The 19,279-nt window shown below is 46.0% G+C and overlaps 1 protein-coding gene across 1 annotated transcript in view; it reads right to left on the reverse strand.

Moving 5' to 3' along the window:
- Positions 1-2,537: 2,537 nt before the first annotated feature.
- SLC25A47 (solute carrier family 25 member 47) overlaps positions 2,538-19,279 on the reverse strand; it is a 38,739-nt gene continuing 21,997 nt past the window's right edge. Inside the window, 5 exon segments of the mRNA XM_082220335.1 lie at positions 2,538-3,222; positions 7,633-7,903; positions 10,689-10,871; positions 12,656-12,727; positions 13,473-13,516. Coding sequence (XP_082076461.1) covers positions 2,942-3,222; positions 7,633-7,903; positions 10,689-10,871; positions 12,656-12,727; positions 13,473-13,516 — 851 coding nt within the window. The 3' untranslated portion in view covers positions 2,538-2,941.

Below are 19,279 nucleotides of genomic sequence, written 5' to 3' on the forward strand. Positions count from 1 at the left end.
CATCTTGCACAGCACCTTACGAATGCTGGTGTAAAGGGAATTGTTTATTAATCATGCATAGCAACTGTACAAACTGAAACCATACACAATAAAAACAGGGAGATCTTGCAGAACAAAGGCTGTTTTTGCCATTATTACCTAGTGTATAGACTTGTGCATTTTTGTGTGTGAGCACTCAAAAGATGCAACTATTATCAGATGTTGCACATAAATATAGGCTGGTAGAAATCACTTTAAATTTGCTTAGGGGACACTTATAATACGATACAATAATCTTTATTGTCATTGTCCCATACAGAACAACAAAACTTGTAGTGAGCTGTTTGTGGAGCAGACGCTATATGCAGCAATATTTGCTAGCTCTTGCAGTAGTCCCAGGTCACCGTAAACTCATGGGCCAGATGGACTTGCATGCTCTTGTTGAGGACTGTACACTTTCTAATTGTATAGTACAGCGGTTCATTAAAGTGCTGGAAACACTTTCCATTGAGCTACATGTTCAAGGGTGCACCCTCAGTTCATGCGGGGGCACAGTTGGGCTACATCCTTGCCCATTGTGAACTGAGAGCATGACCTCAAACAACCTTAGGTCCTCAGGTCATTGGCCAGGCTAGCTGGGGGTATCTGGATTCTGAGCCCAGCAAGGTCTGGGGCCCCAAAGCTGGAGCAGTGCATATCAGGGAAGTTCGGTAGCGGTGCCCCTGCTGTCTTTTTCAGGAAACCTATTTGCTGTTATTCATCAAAAAAACTTTTCATGAGCTTCTGAGTAGCTCCAGGAATTCCCAGTGCACAGCCTGAAAGCCACTGCTGCACAGGAAAGGAATCTCAACAGGAAATGAGCAGTGAAACCAGATCACATGGCTGAATCAAGAAATTCAGTTCTATCACCTGTGTACTGAAAGAAAATAATGGGTTTTTACCCTAAAATGTGGGTTAGTTTCCCAGTGTTGTTCTCAGCACTCTTTTAAGAATCGTCATTGTAAGATTTTAATACATTTGAGCTTTAACAAAATAAAATTACACTCTAAACTCACTGTTTACAATCTTTCTTTCTCTCTCTCTCTCTCTCTCTCTCTCTCACACACACACACACACACACACACACACACAAAGACCATGTATATCTACCTGCCAACTTAAGATAACACTTCCTGTATCTGATGATACAGGACTCTAGTCCACGAAAGCTCATACCTGCAGCAGACAAATACAGCTTCCCTAATGAAAATTGGGGAGTAGAAAACGACAGTTTCACATAATTTAATGTGAACCACCTAGCACTGCTTTTGCAAAGGTTTGCCTAAGAGTAGTTCCAATTGCCTGAGCATGCCGTGATGCTCTAATTCAGCATGCCAAATTCCATTAGTGCTCACAAAAGCCAGTTCCCCTTGCAGAGCTTGTAAAAAAAGGACTGTCTGGGAATGAATGAGATTGCAATGGCATAAATGGGAGAGCAGAATTAAAAGTGCCGACTTTTCCTTGTCCAGCAAAGCATGTTGTAAATGGAAGGCCATTAGTAGCCTTTTATGCAACATGTGCCTTCCCACTGCAAGCTGCAGTTTTCCAGCAAAGCAATTCTTGGACATGGAATGTTACATGTGGTGTCTTGTTTCTGCCAGTGGCCTTGAGCTTTTCGTGCATCTCTGGTGAACAGCTCTATTGTTTGTTCAGTAACGAGTAATTTGGGGTCATTTAGAACATCAAACTCTTCCATTGCCCATCACTGGCAAATCCAGATTTCTGTATGTGTCCATTTTTCCTTCTGTCTTTACACTTGCAAGTTTTCAGCTTTAAGCAACTTCAGGCAGCGATATTCATGTGCATCTGTTTCTAAAGTGAGGCGTCCATGTCTGGACATGGAAAACAGATGAACCCAGAATTAAATCAGGGATGGAGAACCTTTTTTCAGAGAGAAGACCACATTCCTTTCTGAGCAGTCTTGTAAGGGCCAGCGGCCAGTGATGGGTGGGGTCAGAAGCAAAGGTGAGCAGAGCAGCATACGTGTGCAATGAATATTAAGTTATTACTTATTAAATTTATATACCGCCCTTTGTCAAGGGACCACAGGGCGGCTTACCTGGGCCCCCAGGTCTTCATCTGGGGCCCTCAGAGCGCCCCTCCAAAGAACGTTCAGCGAGTGACAACAAGGGCAGGGCCTTTTCAGTTGTGGCTTCTTATCTGTGGAATGCCTTCCCAAGCCTGTCGCCAGCATCCTTTCCACACCAGATGAAAGGGGAAATCTCTCTTCTCCCAGGCATCTGAAGGATTGTCATGTTGCTCGATGATACGTCTTGCTTCTGACTTTATTTTTGCTGCTGCTGTTTTGCTGGGTCTGTTCCATGGGTCTTTGTATGGTTTTTATTGCAATGTGATGTTCTTTTTTCCCAGATATGTCATGCTTTTCCAGATATGTCATGCTTAAGGACTCTCTATGTAGCAAGTCGAATAAATAATAATTTCTCAACGCACAGATGGTTTTCTCGAAAGAAATTCGGTGGAGCATTCCGAAAGGAAAAGACTGCTTTGGAGAGATGATATTGCAGTGAAGCAGCCTTTGCCGTCCTGGTGTCCTCCAGGGTGCAGGGATGGGGGAGCCTCCAGCACAGGGGGCAACTGTGGCCCTCCAGACCTCTCTGTTTGGCCCTTGAGACTTTCTAGACCACGCCCCTCTCTAGTCACACCCCTCTCCCTAGGCCACACCCCTCACTGGTCCTTGAGGTTTTTTGCCTGGCTGGAATGTGTCCTTCAATTATAATAATGCCCTTTGAATGCCTGGATGGAAGATAGAGAGGGGTGCACAACTGTGTGTAGAAACTACCCTACTGTACAAAGATGAATTTAGCATTCGTTGTCCCACCTGTTTGTACGTGGCCCTCTGATGGCAAAGGTTCCCCGGCCCTGCTCTCGAGGATGCCAGCTAGCGAAGGCTGCAATGCGCCCTTTATTTCATCCAGCGTTCGCCTAGCCTAAGCACACCTTCGTACGTAAAGAACACCATCATATTTGCAGGGAAAGCGCGGATGGAGTTTAGTCCGAGGCCTTTGAAGAGGACTCTCACCCCCTCTTCTCTTACGCTGTCCCTCACGCAGTGTACTAATCCAGAGTATCTGCGCAGGCCCTCGCCATCCACCTGCATCCGGGATTTGATGACATCCATCGGGGTGGCCGTGCCCCAGGCCAGGACTCCAGCGCAGCCTCCAGAAAGAAGCACAGCCCATAAGTCTGCAAAACGTAATTATAAGCAGCGTTAAACTGACAGCGAGATAGGTTTGCAGAGGAGAAATGGGCATTGCTCTTTAATTAGAATGCAGAATGTCGACACACGTTTTGATTTAATATTTTTTTTGACATTTGAAATAGTTGTTTTTATTTATTAAAGTGGTGCCCCGCAAGACGAATGCCTCGCAAGACGAAAAACCCGCTAGACGAAAGGGTTTTTCGTTTTTCGATGCACTTCGCAAGACGAATTTCCCTATGGGCTTGTTTCGCAAGACGAAAACGTCTTGTGAGTCTTGCGATTTTTTTCGCTTTTTCCCCCCTTTTGCTAAGCCGCTAAGCTGCTAATAACCTTTTAGCTGCTAAGCCTTTAATAGCCGCTAAACCGCTAATAGCGCTAATCCGCTAAACCGCTAATAGGGTTGCTTCGCAAGACGAAAAAACCACTAGACAAAGAGACTCGCAGAATGAATTATTTTCGTCTTGTGAGGCATCACTGTATTATCACTTATTAAATTGCTTAGCCACTTTATCTTGCCTGTGGCAACCCAAAGTGACTTACAAACAAAAAAACCCCAATGGAAACATTAAAACTAATTTTGGGTGGCAGAAACTCCCTGGCTTGCGCTTGGGACTGCAGCTGCTAATAGACATGCTAATTTCAATGGGTCTACTCTTGAGTATAACTTAGCTAGCTATGCCCTCTTAAGTAGTGGTATTATTATCGTCTTCCAGATCAGCAGTGGGCAGACTTAAGTCTTGTGAGGTCTACTCTTTTCAGCCCCCAGAATCTCAAGGTCTACCAGCTTGAAGCAGATGCCAAATAGTGGCTAATCCACTTTCTGATGCCCCTGGCCAAATTCCTTATCCTGACTCAAGTCCTACCTAAGGCTAGTTCCACAAGCAGCAGATAAGATGATAAGGCACTACTGTGGAGTAATAGGCAGAGAGGTTGATGACCATGAGAGGCCTAATTTATGCAGGGCAGTTGCTTCCAATCAGCTCTGAACTATGGAAGGAAGACTGTAAGAAGATACTTTGCAAGTATCTCAGATTGGGATTAAGCACACAGAGAAATCTGCTAATGAGCTTCGAGAGCAGATATCCCCTGTTGGAATTATATGTCATGCTGCCTCTTTGACCTGCACTCCGTAGTCCCATGCACAAGATTCTTGACATACCTTCTGTGAAACATCAGGCAGGCCTTTAAGAGGCTCTGCTTTCTGAAGCTTCCCCTTTCTCTGCATCCGGGACAAGTGGATTCCCTGTCTCTCCAAATCCTAATTAAATTTGATTGAGCGGCCATCTAGCTGGCCGCTGAAAGGTTCCAAATAAGTTTACATCCCTTCAGCTTTCCCACATCGAAGGCTGACTACATTCCATATATTTAAAGCACATGGCTTCTCCCAGAGCTTCCTGGAAACTGTAGTTTACCCCTCACAGAGCTACCATTCCCATCACCCTTTACAAACTGCATTGCTTTAAATGTATGGTGTGTACACAGCCTTGGTCTCTACAGCTTGGTTAAACAAGGTTACATGATTAAATCAGTCGGTTGTGCAATCCATACACAACATTTACGGGAATCTCCGTGTGAGAGCCAGACTCGAAATCAAGTCCCATTGATTAAAGTGAGTGGGATGCAGGTGGCACTGTGGATTAAACCACAGAGTCTAGGGCTTGCCGATCAGAAGGTTGGCGGTTCGAATCCCCACAATGGGGTGAGCTCCCGTTGCTTGGTCCCTGCTCCTGCCAACCTAGCAGTTCAAAAGCACACCAAAAGTGCAAGTAGATAAATAGGTATCGCTCTGGTGGGAAGGTAAACGGCGTTTCCATGCGCTGCTCTGGTTCGCCAGAAGCAGCTTAGTCATGCTGGCCACATGACCTGGAAGCTGTACACCGGCTCCCTCGGCCAATAAAGCGAGATGAGCGCCGCAACCCCAGAGTCGGTCACAACTGGACCTAATGGTCAGGGGTCCCTTTACCTTTACCTAAAGCAATCTATGGCCTTTTAAACTGGGGTGGCGGGATTATTATTATTTTGTTTGTTATTACCGGTGCTTGTTTCTGGGGGTACTCAAGGGTACACAGAACTGGCATCTTTTCTTTCTAGAAGAAAAGCCTTGGTTTAAAGTGTGGCACTTAGCATGAAGTTGTTACAGTGAGTACCAGGACAATTTTTCCTAGAAGCATCAGCTGCCACTGCTTCCCAATAAGGCAGGAAATTTGGATGGAACACAGTGAATCCGCAAGGATTTCCCCTTGCACAATGGGGCTTGCCAACTCCTTCCTCACACCCTGCCTCCCCCGCAAAAAAACACAAAAACTTGTTCTGGAGATCTCCCGAACTACCACACAGGGAGAGGAGAGGGGAGATTGTTCCACCGGGCAAGCAGAAACTGATCATTTGTAGCAGTGCAACCTTGAATTCCTCCCTATGTTTGTAGCTGTGCACACTTCCTGTTCCATGTGTCAGCACAAATATTCTACCTTTATATTATAAAATAAAAACCCATATGCATGAACAGGCTATCTTATTTCCTCAAGCTAACCTCCTAGATAGACCATATAAATTGTGGGAGGAACACAGAGAGAATGGAACTCTTCCCCCCCCCCGCCCCACCGGGATTACTTGTGTGGGGAGGGACGCTGACTGATGTTCTGAACATGTTCTGTATTTTTGCATTGAACAATTACTAATTTCCTAAAGTCAGGTCCACCTGTGATTGTGATACAACTCATTGCAGCAATATTGACTGAGATCGCTCATAGCTTTATTATTTCCACATTTAATAAGATGCTCTACGCAGGGCTGCCCTTGAAGCTGTCCCAGAAACTCCAGCGGGTGCAGAATGCTGCAGCAAGGCTCCTCACGGGGTCTCTGCCATGGGAGCATATTCACCCAGTGCTTTTCCAGCTGCACTGGCTCCTGGTGGAGTACAGGGTCAGATTTAAGGTGCTGGTTTTGAGCTTTAAAGCCCTTCACGGCCTAGGACCCTCATACCTACAGGACCGCCTCTCCCGGTATGCCCCACGGAGAGCCTCAAGGTCCATAAATAGCAACACCCTAGTGGTCCCAGGCCCTAAGGAAGTTAGATTAGCTTCAACCAGAGCCAGGGCCTTTTCAACACTGGCTCCGGCCTTGTGGAATGCTCTGCCTCATGAGACCAGGGCCCTGCAGGATCTGATTTCTTTCCGCAGGGCCTGTAAGACAGAGTTGTTCTGCCTGGCCTTTGGCTTGAAGTCAATTTGATTCCCTCCCCCTCTTTCTTTTTTCTTTTCCTTTCTCCTCCTGCGATGAGGCTACATTTTAATATTTTAATGTTTCAATATTTTAATGCTGTATTTTAATTTTGTTTTTAAGTTGTATTCATTCAACTTGTTTTTATTATTGCTTGTTAGCCGCCCTGAGCCCAGCCTTGGCTGGGGAGGGTGAGGTATAAATAAAAAAAAATTATTATTATTTATTTATTTTTATTATTATTATTATTATTATTATTATTATTATTATTATTATTATTATTATTTTAAAATGTGCCTGAAATACTTGGAACATTTGTCATGCTCTGGCCCCCCACCCCGGCCCAGGCACCTGTGAAAATGCTTCCAGGGTCGCTGGCCTCTCCTCTCCCTTCCTCCTTCCCTACACGTTGCATGAGATGGGCTATCATGCCTCTGGGATTAGTGAAGAGCTAAAAATAAAATCCATTTCATCATTTAGAAAGTGCCCCTACACCCGAGCTGTATAGGCTTTAGCGATGCATTTGAAAGGTGCAGTTAGCCGGCATGACTGCAGTTAATAAGCATTCGAGGGGGAAGTTGGAGAGGAAGAGTTCTTGGATGACATCAGAGGACGCGGCCTCTGAGTTAACCAGTTACACAAGAGAAGCTCAAATAGAATTTCATAACAGGTGCTCCAAGCATATTACACAACTGGAGCAAATTGTGCCAATGATAATACTCTGTTCTAATCATTCCCATCTATTTTCCGGTTTGAGTGCCGCTGCTTACGTAGCCAAAACAGCAGCAGCAGCACCTATGTGCAAGAGGGAGGTGTCAACATCCAGCTTCCCCTGTTTGCTGTAGGCATGCAAACCCCAAGGGGTTACAGAACAGTAGAGAGAGAACTTGGGGACATCCAAAGAAGCTATAAGCTGGGAGATTCAGGGCTTTCTCCCACAGCACAAACTATGGAACTTTCTCCCACAGAATGTCCACCAACAGGATGGTTTTAAAAGAGCATTGGGCAAATTCACGGAGCAGGCAGCTATCAATGGCTGCTAGCCATGATAACTCAGTGCCGGGAACAAACACTCTATACGAAAGTTGCAGAATTGTGGTGACTCCAATGCAGAAGCTATGAAGACAGGTTTTTCAAAACTCGTGAAACAAGCCCTTCTCATTTAATGCACACACCTGCTCTGTCTTTTCCCGCTGGAGTAAGCCAGTCGCACAGGACGTTGTAGGTGAGGAAATAGACGACAGATGAGCAGCAGTCTCTCCACATCAGAGCCAAAGACCCCTTGTATAGACCCCTGAAACCTTCCTCCTTCACGACGGTCCGCAGGCAGTGCACAGCTCCTTGGTACTTAGGCTTGGAGATCAGGACGTGGGGTGGAATAGCCAAGGGATCTTTCTGGATCTGTAGTCTCACTTTGGCCAACTCTGCAGGTGACATTAGAACAACCTGAGGGGTGTAATTAGGAATTAGTGGTCTAGAAAGAGATGTTTCCTGTAGAAGCTCATCACCCACACATCCCCAGACCAGACCATGAAGATACAGAGCCTAGGGTCCAAACTCATGTATTCTGGGGTTCCCAAACTTTTTTCAAAGAGGGCCAGATTTGCATGAGGGCCACCCAAAGTTGTTGAGCTTTTTTTCACAATTTTACCCCAAAGTTGTTGAGCTCTTTTAAGGACTTAACCCCAAAGCTGTTGAGATTTTTTTAGGATTGTAGTTGTTGAGCTTTTATTTACAGTGCTGAGCTTTTTTGGGGATTTTACCCCAGGACATATACTGCCAGGCAGGCTGAATTACATTGACCAGCGGGCCATATTAGGCCCCTGAAATGGACTTTGGACATGCCTGCCTTAGTGTATATACCGTATTTTTTGCTCTATAAGACTCACTTTTTTCCTCCCAAAAAGTAAGGGGAAATGTGTGTGCGTCTTATGGAGCGAATACAGGCTGCGCAGCTATCCCAGAAGTCAGAACAGCAAGAGGGATCGCTGCACAGCCTGTATTCGCTCCATAAGACGCACACACAGATTCAGAATATTATTTTTTCTTGTTTCCCTCCTCCAAAAACTAGGGGAGTCTTATGGTCTGGTGCGTCTTATAGAGCAAAAATACGGTGGCTCAGACATTTCACTGCAAGAGCCTAACATGCATAGTCTTCTGGAAACTAATTACACAAGTAATACTATCTTGTTGCCCTTCTTGTTGTTATTATTTATAAAAATTTATATGCCACCCTTCATCCAAAGATCACAGGACAGTTTGCAACATTAAAATACACAATGAAAACACAAAAGTACATAACAACAACAAAACGATGAGGGACAGATGATATAACACGGATGTTTTCCACAGGGATAACTTTCTATAATCAAGAAACTTCAGTGCTTTAAGTATACAGTGGTGCCTCGCAAGACGAAAAGAATCCGTTCTGTGATTCTCTTCGTCTAGCGGTTTTCTCGTCTTGCGAAGCAAGCCCATTGACGGATTAGCGGATTAGCGCTATTAGCGTTATTAGCGGCTTTTAGCAACTTATCTGCTGATCGGATCAGCTGATAAGCAGCTTAGCGGCTTAGAAAAAGGGGGGGAGGGAAAAAACCAGCAGGAACTCGCAAGACATTGTGGTCTTGCGAAGCAAGCCCATAGGAAATTCGTTTTGCGAAGCACCTCCAAAACGGAAAACTCTTTCGTCTAGCGAGTTTTCCGTCTTGCAAGGCATTCATCTTGCGGGGCACCACTGTATAACATGTTACATGAACACCATTACTGGTCTGTACCAGGAGAGGCCAAATGTAGTTGTCAGGGAACTGCCATCAGCTCAGAGGTGAGAGGTGGAAGGGCAGTTGCGTGAGAAGCAACTCTTCTTCCGGGGAGAAAGGAAGCCACGCCTCCAGTGGGGAAGGGATGCAGGGCTCGGAGGATGCAAGGGAGAGCCATAACACCAAGCCTGAGCAAAGCGGGGGGGGAGGCAGGTCCCCCTTTGCCCATGCCCTCTCTGCGCAGTCATTTTACGCGCAGAGAGGGGATGCGTAGAATGGGGGTCAAAAGACTGCTCTGCTGGGGAAAGTTTAAGGACCGCCCACTCCCAGATTCTGCTAGTGACTGAGCAGACATGGAAGTGAGTTGTTCTGCACTGTGAATGTTTTTGCACCGATAATAAAGCCTTGAAAAGACCAGTGGGGGTCTTGCCTGTTTGCTCTTGAGCAGCCACGTCGGAAAACTAGTGCTCTTCAAATGTTGTTGGACTACAATTCCCCTCATCTGTGAGCACTGACCATACTGGTTGGTGCTCAATAACCAAAAGGCACCACTTTAGCTACTTCTACATAACAGAATAGAGGGACGCGGGTGGCGCTGTGGGTTAAACCACAGAGCCTAGGACTTGCTGATCAGAAGGTCGGCAGTTCGAATCTGTAACGGGGTGAGCTCCCGTTGCTCAGTCCCAGCTCCTGCCAACCTAGCAGTTCAAAAGCACACCAAAAGTGCAAGTAGATAAATAGGTACTGCTCTGGTGGGAAGGTAAACGGCGTTTCCGTGCGCTGCTCTGGTTCGCCAGAAGCGGCTTAGTCATGCTGGCCACATGACCCGGAAGCTGTACACTGGTTCCCTCAGCCAATAAAGCAAGATGAGGGCCGCAACCCCCGAGTCGGCCACGACTGGACCTAATGGTCAGGGGTCCCTTTACCTTTTACATAGCAGAATCTGCCCCGGCTGCAGCAAAACATGCCTCTCCCATATCTGTCTCTACAGCCACACCAATAGTTTGACTTCATCCCTAAAGGCGCACTCCTCCATTGTCTCCCAGGACAGACAGGTGCCAACCCTATTCCACTTTAACCTTTATGATTTCCCCCCAAAGAATCCTGGGAACTGTAGTTTGTTAAGGGTCTCCTAACAACTCCCAGCAGCCACAACAAGCTACAGTTCCCAGGATTCTTTGGGAGAAGGCATGACTTTTAAAGTGGAATAAGAGTGCTTTACCAGGACATCCCGAAGGCCAAAAACGCCAAAATTAATTGATTGACTTGCGCTTTTTTATTGATTGTATTGCACATATACATAAATCAAAATGCACAAACTTAAAAAAAAGAAAATACAAAAGCTTATGTAGAGAGAGCAAAAAAGAAAAGAATAAAAGCAGAAACTCCAGAAAGGAAGAAAGAAGTAAGGGATATAAATATATGCCTTTTGTAAGTACATTTAAATCTTAAACATTATTTTACTTGTAACCTACCCGGATTGCACCAGTAGCAGCTGCCGCAAAAGACACGTCTGCCTTTGACGGCTTTCTGTCTGCAGAGCCATATCGAAATCTGCAGATGTTATAAAGGATGTTTTTGTAGATGCCAAAAGAGAACGATGTAATAAACGATGCAGTTATGACAGTCATCGACACCCCACGGTAGAAACCCAGCACCTGGTTTGCATAGAAAAGTGAGAAGAAAGTGTTAGCCAAGCTAGTCTTACCTAATCGTCCCAAGTCTCCATAATACGAAAGTCACAGCCGCTGGGTTTTTTCTTTGGCTTTCTGGTAATAAGGAAATTAATTATAATAGAATAAAGGACACCTCACAGTTTGTCTTCAGGTTTGGTACTAATCGAGGAAAAGGAGAAGGTGATAGCTCTGTCGGTAGAGAATTAGTCTCTTAATCTGAGGGTTGTGGGTTCAAGCCCCACGTTGGGTGAAAGATTCCTGCATTGTTGGACTAGATCAGAGTTTCCCAAACTTGGGTCTCCAGCTGTTTTTGGACTACAATTCCCATCATCCCTAGCTAGCAGGACCAGTGATCAGGGATGATGGTGATGATTTATACCCCGCCCATCTGGCTGGGTTTCCCCAGCCACTCTGGGCAGCTTCCAACAGAACACTGAAATACAGTAACCTATTAAACATTAAAAGCTTCCCTAAACAGGGCTGCCTTCAGATGTCTTCTAAAAGTTTGGTAGTTATTTTTCTCTTTGACATCTGATGGGACGGCGTTCCACAGGGCGGGTGCCACTACTGAGAAGGCCCTCTGCCTGGTTCCCTGTAACTTGGCTTCTCGCAGCGAGGGAACCGCCAAAAGGCCCTTGGCGCTGGACCTCAGTGTCTGGGCAGAACGATGGGCAGAATGATGGGAACTGTAGTCCAAAATCAACTGGAGACCCAAGTTTGGGAAACACTGGGTTAGATCCTCATGGTCCCTTCCAACTCTACAATTCTATGAAACCTCTAGGTCAGGGATGTGTAACCTGTGGCCCTTCAGATATTGTTGGACTCAGTGGCGTAGCGTGGGGGGTGCAGGGGGGGCCGGCCACACCAGGCGCAACATCTGGGGGTTAAGGTTAGGGGGCGCAAATCCACGGGTTAGGGGGGCGCAAATCCACGGGTTAGGGGGTGCAAATTACTTGCCTTGCCCCGGGTGCTGACAACCCACGCTACGCCACTGGTTGGACTCCAAATCCCATCAATTCCGACCATGATGGGAGTGGTAGTGTAGCAACATCTGGCGGATACCAGGATTCCCAGCCCTTTTCTAGGTGCTTATGAGGCCCAATGCACCCAGAATCAGGTTCTTGTTCACAGGTATTCTTAAACACAACCAACCTTAGCTGTAGGGCCAAACCCTAACCCTCGATGCAGTTAGCAATTGCACAAAGGGGTTTTTAGAATTCAGGATCAAATCCAGATTGAAACATTGGTGTGGGAAATGGATTTTTAACCCCTTGACCTCCCCCCACACTACATCCCTGAACTGGACTGAGAGTCTCTTATTTGCACTGGCAGCAGGTGGAAAGCTCTCATTTGCTGAAACAGATGTGCGGGGAGCAATCTGCTTCAGGACTGCTGCAGAGGGCAAAGTGTTAAAAATCCCTTCCCTCATTTTCCACCCAACCCATGTTTGCAATTAACTTCTTATTCAGCCATTCACACAACTGTGTGAAATATGCCGTGTTAGGCCACAATAGTCATTGTAATAAAGCCATTCCTTAATGTTGGACAGACTGTGGGTTTTTCTCCTAAGAACTGTAGTTTGCCACATCAACCTACAATTCCCAGCACCCTTAACAAACCACAGCTCCCAGGTTTCTTTGGAACAAGTCATTTGCTTTAAATGCAAATTAAATATGTTTTAAATGTATGGTGTGGCTCCGCCCCAAGTCAAGCAGACATGATGAAGCAAATTTCCCCTTCATCAACAGGAATTTTACCATACGTACTTTTTCAGTTCTGTATGTGTCTCTGATACAGTGCCATATTCCACGATAACTTGTCTGAGTCTGAATCCTCACCTGTTAAACGGGACAATCCGTCATTCATTTCATCTTGGGGAAAAGAAACATTTCATTGGTAATTTTGCAAGTGGGTAGGGGCATCAGATCAGCACGAAAAGTGAATTTATTGCACTAGGGCAGGGATCAGCAACCTTTTTCAGTTTTGGGCCAGTCCACCATCCCTCAGAACATGTGGTGGGCCAGACTATATGGAGGGGGGGAATGAACAAATTCCTATGCCCCACAAATAACCCAGAGATGCATTTTAAATAAAAGGACACATTCTACTCATGTAAAAACACACTGATTCCCGGACCGTCCGCGGGCCAGATTGAGAAGTCAATTGGGCTGCATCCAGCCCCCAGGCCTTAGGTTGCCTACCCCTACACTAGGGCGACAGAATGCTTTAATCCATTGCGCAAAGCTGAATTTATAATATGTGCTTGAATCTCTCCCACAAAAGAGGGACAAGATTGGAGGCACCTACAGATCTCACAATGTAATTTCTAGTTTGGTCCTAAGAGTATGGTGAAAGGATTGGGAGAAGCTGGGGAAGCAGAAAATGGAGGAGCCCTGGAATTCCTCCTGGCAAACCATAGTTTATTAGCTGTTGGGTAGAGAAACCACTGCAGTGGTGAGAACCGCCTCACACACTCATCCTAGCTGCTTTCAGCTCTGAAACGGGGTGGAGAAGAGTTCTCTCCATCTCATCTTGTGACTTGGGAGATTTGATTGTAGTTAAGAAAACTAAACTTTGAAATACCTTGATTGTGTCCAATGGATATCCGACTGCAGCACTAACACCACCTGAAACAGTTAAATTGTACGTTAAATTTTTAAAATTAAAAATTGCACCTTAGAGACCAACTGAGTTTGTTCTGGGTATAAGCTTTTGTGTACATGCACACTTCTTCAGAAACACTGAAACAGACATCACCAGACACTTATATATTGGGGGGGGGCGGTTCTCAGGAGGGTAGTAGGAGATGGGTGATTGACTCCATGGGTATGGTAAACCTGTTGATGACTGTTATCAACTGCAATTAGTCCTACAGGAAAAAGGAAGGGATAGTATGCAGATGACCAAAAATAGCTTTAGTATACGTAATGAGACAAGAATCCAATATCTCTATTCAGACCAGGTCTTTCCATAGTTTTCAGTTTAGTATAGGTAAAGGGACCCTTGACCATTAGGTCCAGTCGCAGACGACTCTGGGGTTGTGCGCTCATCTCGCTCTATAGGCCAAGGGAGCTGACGTTTGTCCGCAGACAGCTTCTGGGTCATGTGGCCAGCATGACTAAGCTGCTTCTGGCGAACCAGAGCAGCACATGGAAATGCCGTTTACCTTCCCGCTGGAGTGGTACCTATTTATCTACTTGCACTTTGACATGCTTCCGAACTGCTAGGTTGGCAGGAGCAGGGACCGAGCAACGGGAGCTCACCCCGTCGCAGGGATTTAAACCGCCAACCTTCTGATCGGCAAGCCCTAGGCTCTGTGGTTTAACCCACAGCACCACCCTTGTCCCTTTCAGTTTAGTAATAAGTTGTAATTCAGCAACTTCTCTTTCAAGTCTATTTCTGAAATTCTTTTGTAATAAGACAGCTGCTTTGAGATCCTGTACTGAATGTCCTGGGAAACTGAAGTGTTCTCCTACTGGCTTGTCTGGCTTGTGATTCCTGATTTCAGATTTATGTTCATTTATCCTTTGGCGTAGGGTTTGGCCTGTTTATCCAATATAGAGAGCTGAAGGGCACTGCCCTTTATTTTGACAGCGTCAGACCAACACGGCTACCTACCTGAATCTGTAAGTTAAATTGTTTCAGAAGCGATACACTCACCTCACAGAGAACCAACCTCAGTAACACCAGAAAACTTAAGCCACATTCACTTTGCACTTAAGCCAGGTGTGTACATTTGAGACAGCTGTTGCACATGCACAAAATGAGCACATATGGACAGATGGCAATGTCATGAACAGGAGTTCCGGCAGGGCTGAAGGAGAACCAAAAAGTGCATTGGGTGAAGACATCTCCACTCCCTTTCTGATGTGTACAACACCATGCAGATGTGACTTAAAACACAATGCGGGAGGGGGAGATAACCTCATGACATTTTAAGCTGCTAATGTGAACATACCCTTACTTGCAAGTAGCACCTTGCAAAGTATAGAATTGCACCACTAACTAAGGTTACCAGGTGTCCCCGTTTCCCGGGGACAGTCCCTGGATTTACAAATCAGTCCCCATACAAAATCCATTGAAGTTGAAAAGTGTCCCCGGATTCATTGAAAAAAATCTTGTAACCTTACCATTAACCTTGTCAAGCAGTTCCGCACATGGTCCACCCTTGTAATTCTACCCCACCTCCAAAACAAAACAAAACATATACTCTGAAATTGGGGGTTTTAGGTCAGCATCCCTGATCACTGGCCATGCTGGCTGGGACTGGTGGGAATTATCGTACAAAACATCTGGGGGCACCAGGTTGGGGGAGGCTGCTGAATGAGGGCCTGGGCATTCAGACCTCTCCGCTACAGCACAATACGCATAGTTCATGTTGTACAACAAACACCGCAAGTACAATAAAGGGTGTGTTGGTGTGCAGTCTTTCAGCCCATAAACTGGTATAGCCAGGTTTTGAGAATTGTGTCTACTAAGCTCATAGCTTATAGCATTGAAATGGGTCAGGGAGAGGATAAGGTTGATTGGCACATATAAAGAATGGTAGCAGTGCACATTCTTTGTACTTCCTTAGCAACAAATGCTATCGCTATATATATTTACAAGAATACGAAGATGTTTATGTGGTTGTTTGGTGGGAAATTGCGTTTCCACATAGAACATTCAAAGACTCAAATACATACAAATTTAAAGAAAACTATACATAAATAAAGGGAGGGGGATGTGAAATATTATATAGGTTTACTTGGAGGAGGAGGAAACCAAACCGATCATTGTACGAAAGAGAAATATTATGGGTGGTATCCAGTGATGGTCTACCCAATTGCGCAATTGAAATCCATTCACTTGCACAATTCGACTTCCAGTCAGGGCTGGCCCAAGTCATTTTTACACCTGAGGCGAACCACAAAATGGCACCTGCCTCCCCGCCAGGGAAGGAGTGAGCGAAGATCTACATCAGGGACAAGGGGGGAGGGAATAAAGATCTACATTGGGATCTGCTGCCTCTGTGGGTCCTGCCACCTAAGGTGGTTGCCTCACCTTGCCTCATGCGTGGGCCGGCCCCGTTTCTCATTTATCTGCTCTCCACACACACCCAGCAAAATTTGTTCCAGGTGAGTCCCCCAACCTTCCAGAGCAGATTGAGGGAGCTTTAGGGAAAGAGCTGCAGGAAAGAGGAGAGGAAAAAGAAGCCCAGTTTTGCAAATTCTGGATCAGGCAGGTCTAGTGAAAGCATCCCATTCTCACAGTGGCCAACCATATGCCTATATGAAGCCTGCGAGCAGGACCTGACGACAATAACACTCTCTCTACACTCTCAGGAGCATATTGTCTCTAACAGGTGAGGCAGAGCATAGCAATTGTGGCTTGTATTTATTGATTTCTCCCTGTACATTTTGCTGCATATTATAGCCTTCTGATATAGTGAAGACTACAGAATTGACAAGGCAAAAAAAATCAAGCTGGACAAAAATAAAACAGCTTTCCTAATAGGCTTGTTTGTGTGGAAAGCAGCAAAGTTAATAAACTGACTACTGTTCTTACAGAGAAGAGAATATTGCTGTACCACAATCTCAGAAAATTGTGAAGGACCATAAGTATAATTATAATGTAAATACAAACCTCAGGTGTGGTTGTGCTTCTCATGTGGTTAGGTTTTTGCAAGCTGCTTTTCATCCAGACATCTGTACCCACATTTTACTCTACAACCGGTTTCTTGTTATGAGTTTGTGGGTGCCGACCTCCCCTAAATTCCTGGGTTGAGTAGGTGTTAGTATTTAATCAAGGCTTGGGGAGTTAACCTGGATGCTAGACTTCAAATTCCTGGACCCAGCTTCCCATGTTCAGGAGATCACCTGGGAGATGGGCCATTGAGAGAACAAAGGAAAGGTAATGGGCCATTAAGAAAGCGAAGAAGGCAAATGGGTGGGGCCCCTACTTCAGCTCTAAGATAGAAGACAAAGACAAAGCTTGAGGTAGACCTTAAGAGTAAAGACAACAAACTGAAGACAAGATCAGAGTACGATGGTTTATTTCTGTTTGAATCTAAAGCTGTCGCAATCGGAGAATCAAAACTCTCTTGGGGTGTTAATGCTGTGAACCCCTGCACTGTAGGCTCAGGTTGTATCTATGTGTAAATAAACCATATATCATAAAGACACCACAGTCTCCATTGTGCCTCATTTCCAAAAAGAAAAACGAACCCAAGGTGAACACCAGGAACCCCTGGAATCTCCCACCACTCGGAGATTGGGGCGACATGCAACATAGTGCTTGCAGTTCACATTAACCTGCACTTCCAAATGCACAGTCTGCACTCATGTGCTTCGTGGTACTTTGCATACATTCTTGGGTCACCAAAGGTAGGTGCCTGAAGCTATTCAGGGCCCTACCCAGTTCACGGGCCAGAACTATAAGGTATTAGGATCCTGCTAAAGTAATGCAATGCTTGCTTCCACCCTAGTTGTTCCTAGGTGACCACTGAACATGCTCAGTCCTCATTGGGCTGTTTGTGGGGTGGAGTTGTCCCCTTGGCTGCTCCCCACCTACTTCTGCATATCTTGGGATTCATCCAAATGTGTTGATACTTACCTCTCTCTTCCCTTAACAGTGGCCTTCTTTCGGGTCCAGCCCTGTCGACGCAGCAGCAGCACTGAGTTTGCTCTTAGAGGGACAGAGAGAACACAGTCCCAGTGTGACACTGTTGATGCTGAGGCAAAGCGAAGGAATAATCTGCCAAGTCAGACTCATCAACAGAGTTCTTCTGGACACCAACTGACCTTTGCGAGTGCTCCAAGAGCAGCAGTAAAAACATGGATTTAGCATTCTCCAGGGATTTCCACACTCCAGATATAGCAACCCATAGACGCGTCTAGGGCCTAAAATAGTCTTGGGGAGATGGAAGCTCAAAGCTGCTGCCACAGCTGGAGAAGCAAAACAAACAGGCACAATGGGAGGCTGGCAGGCCTTCCTCAGCCCCAATGAATGAAACTTCTCCACTGCTCAGAAGGAATTCTATTTGCAGCATGAGCCTAAGTGTGTTTACTCTGAAGCAAGTCTTACATGGGGCCCTTCCGGACGTCCTGTTCATTGTGCATTCATGATTGTTTCACTAAGACAAAGAACTTGCAGGCTTTAGATTAGAACTAAGATATTTATTGAGTTCTGTGTGGGCTCACATGCCAGTCTGCTCTGGGTAAGCCGTAGGGAGAGCACAGATGTGGTCCTCTCCCTCATTTCCTGTCCCGGTCTCTCCACTTGGCTCTATTATTCCTGGTGCCATGATGATTTGAACTCAAGGTGATATTGGGGCAGAGGTCTCAAGACTCAAGAAGCAGGGGAGTCACCAACGTTGTTTGCACCACCGGCAAAAGTTTCAGGGTGGGCATACTGCTTTGTTTCCAATCAGTGCCAGCCTTGTAACTTCCTGCTCAAATCCTGCAACTTGTTCTGGGGTATTTTATTTTATTGCCCCATGTCTGTTGTGCTACATTGCAAGAATGTCCCTCCTGACGGCAATAATGCCGCAACACTGAGGAAGTGCCACACAACAGCTAATAAAGGGGAATGATGCGTCTAAACCACTGAGGCTCTTGGGCTTGCCGATCAGAAGGTTGGCGGTTTGAATCCCTGGGACAGGGTGAGCTCCTGTTGCTCTGTGCTAGCTTCTGCCAACCTAGCAGTTTGAAAGCATGCCAGTGCAAGTAGAAAAATAGATACCGCTGTGGTGGGAAGGTAAACAGCATTTCCATGCGCTCTGGCTTCTGTCACAGTGTCCCGTTGCACAGGAGCCGGTTTAGTCATGATGGCCACATGACCTGGAAAGCTAACTGTAGACAAATGCTGGCTCCCTCGGCCTGAAAGCGAGATGAGCACTGCCCCCCATGGTCGCCTTTGACTGGACTTAACCGTACAGGAGTCCTTTACCTTTACGGTAAAGGGACTCCTGACCATTAGGTCCAGTCGTGACCGACTCTGGGGTTGCGGCGCTCATCTCGCTTTATTGGTCGAGGGAGCTGGCGTACAGCTTCCGGGTCATGCGGCCAGCATGAGTAAGCTGCTTCTGGCGAACCAGAGCAGCGAACGGAAATGCCATTTACCTTCCCGCCAGAGCGGTACCTATTTATCTACTTGCACTTTGGCGTGCTTTCGAACTGCTAGGTTGGCAGGAGCAGGGAGTGAGCAATGGGAGTTCACCCCGTTGCGGGGATTCGAACCGCCGACCTTCTGATCGGCAAGTCCTAGGCTCTGTGGTTTAACCCACAGCGCCATCCGCGTCCCACCTTTACCTTTACCTTACCTAAATCCACCACTATCTCCCCATTATTGCATCTATGTCATATTACAGAACACACTGTAGAATAAATAATGGCACTCTATTCTACCCA

Source organism: Podarcis vaucheri (genome assembly GCF_965113315.1).
Source record: "Podarcis vaucheri genome assembly, chromosome: 1".
Classification (NCBI taxonomy): domain Eukaryota; kingdom Metazoa; phylum Chordata; class Lepidosauria; order Squamata; family Lacertidae; genus Podarcis; species Podarcis vaucheri.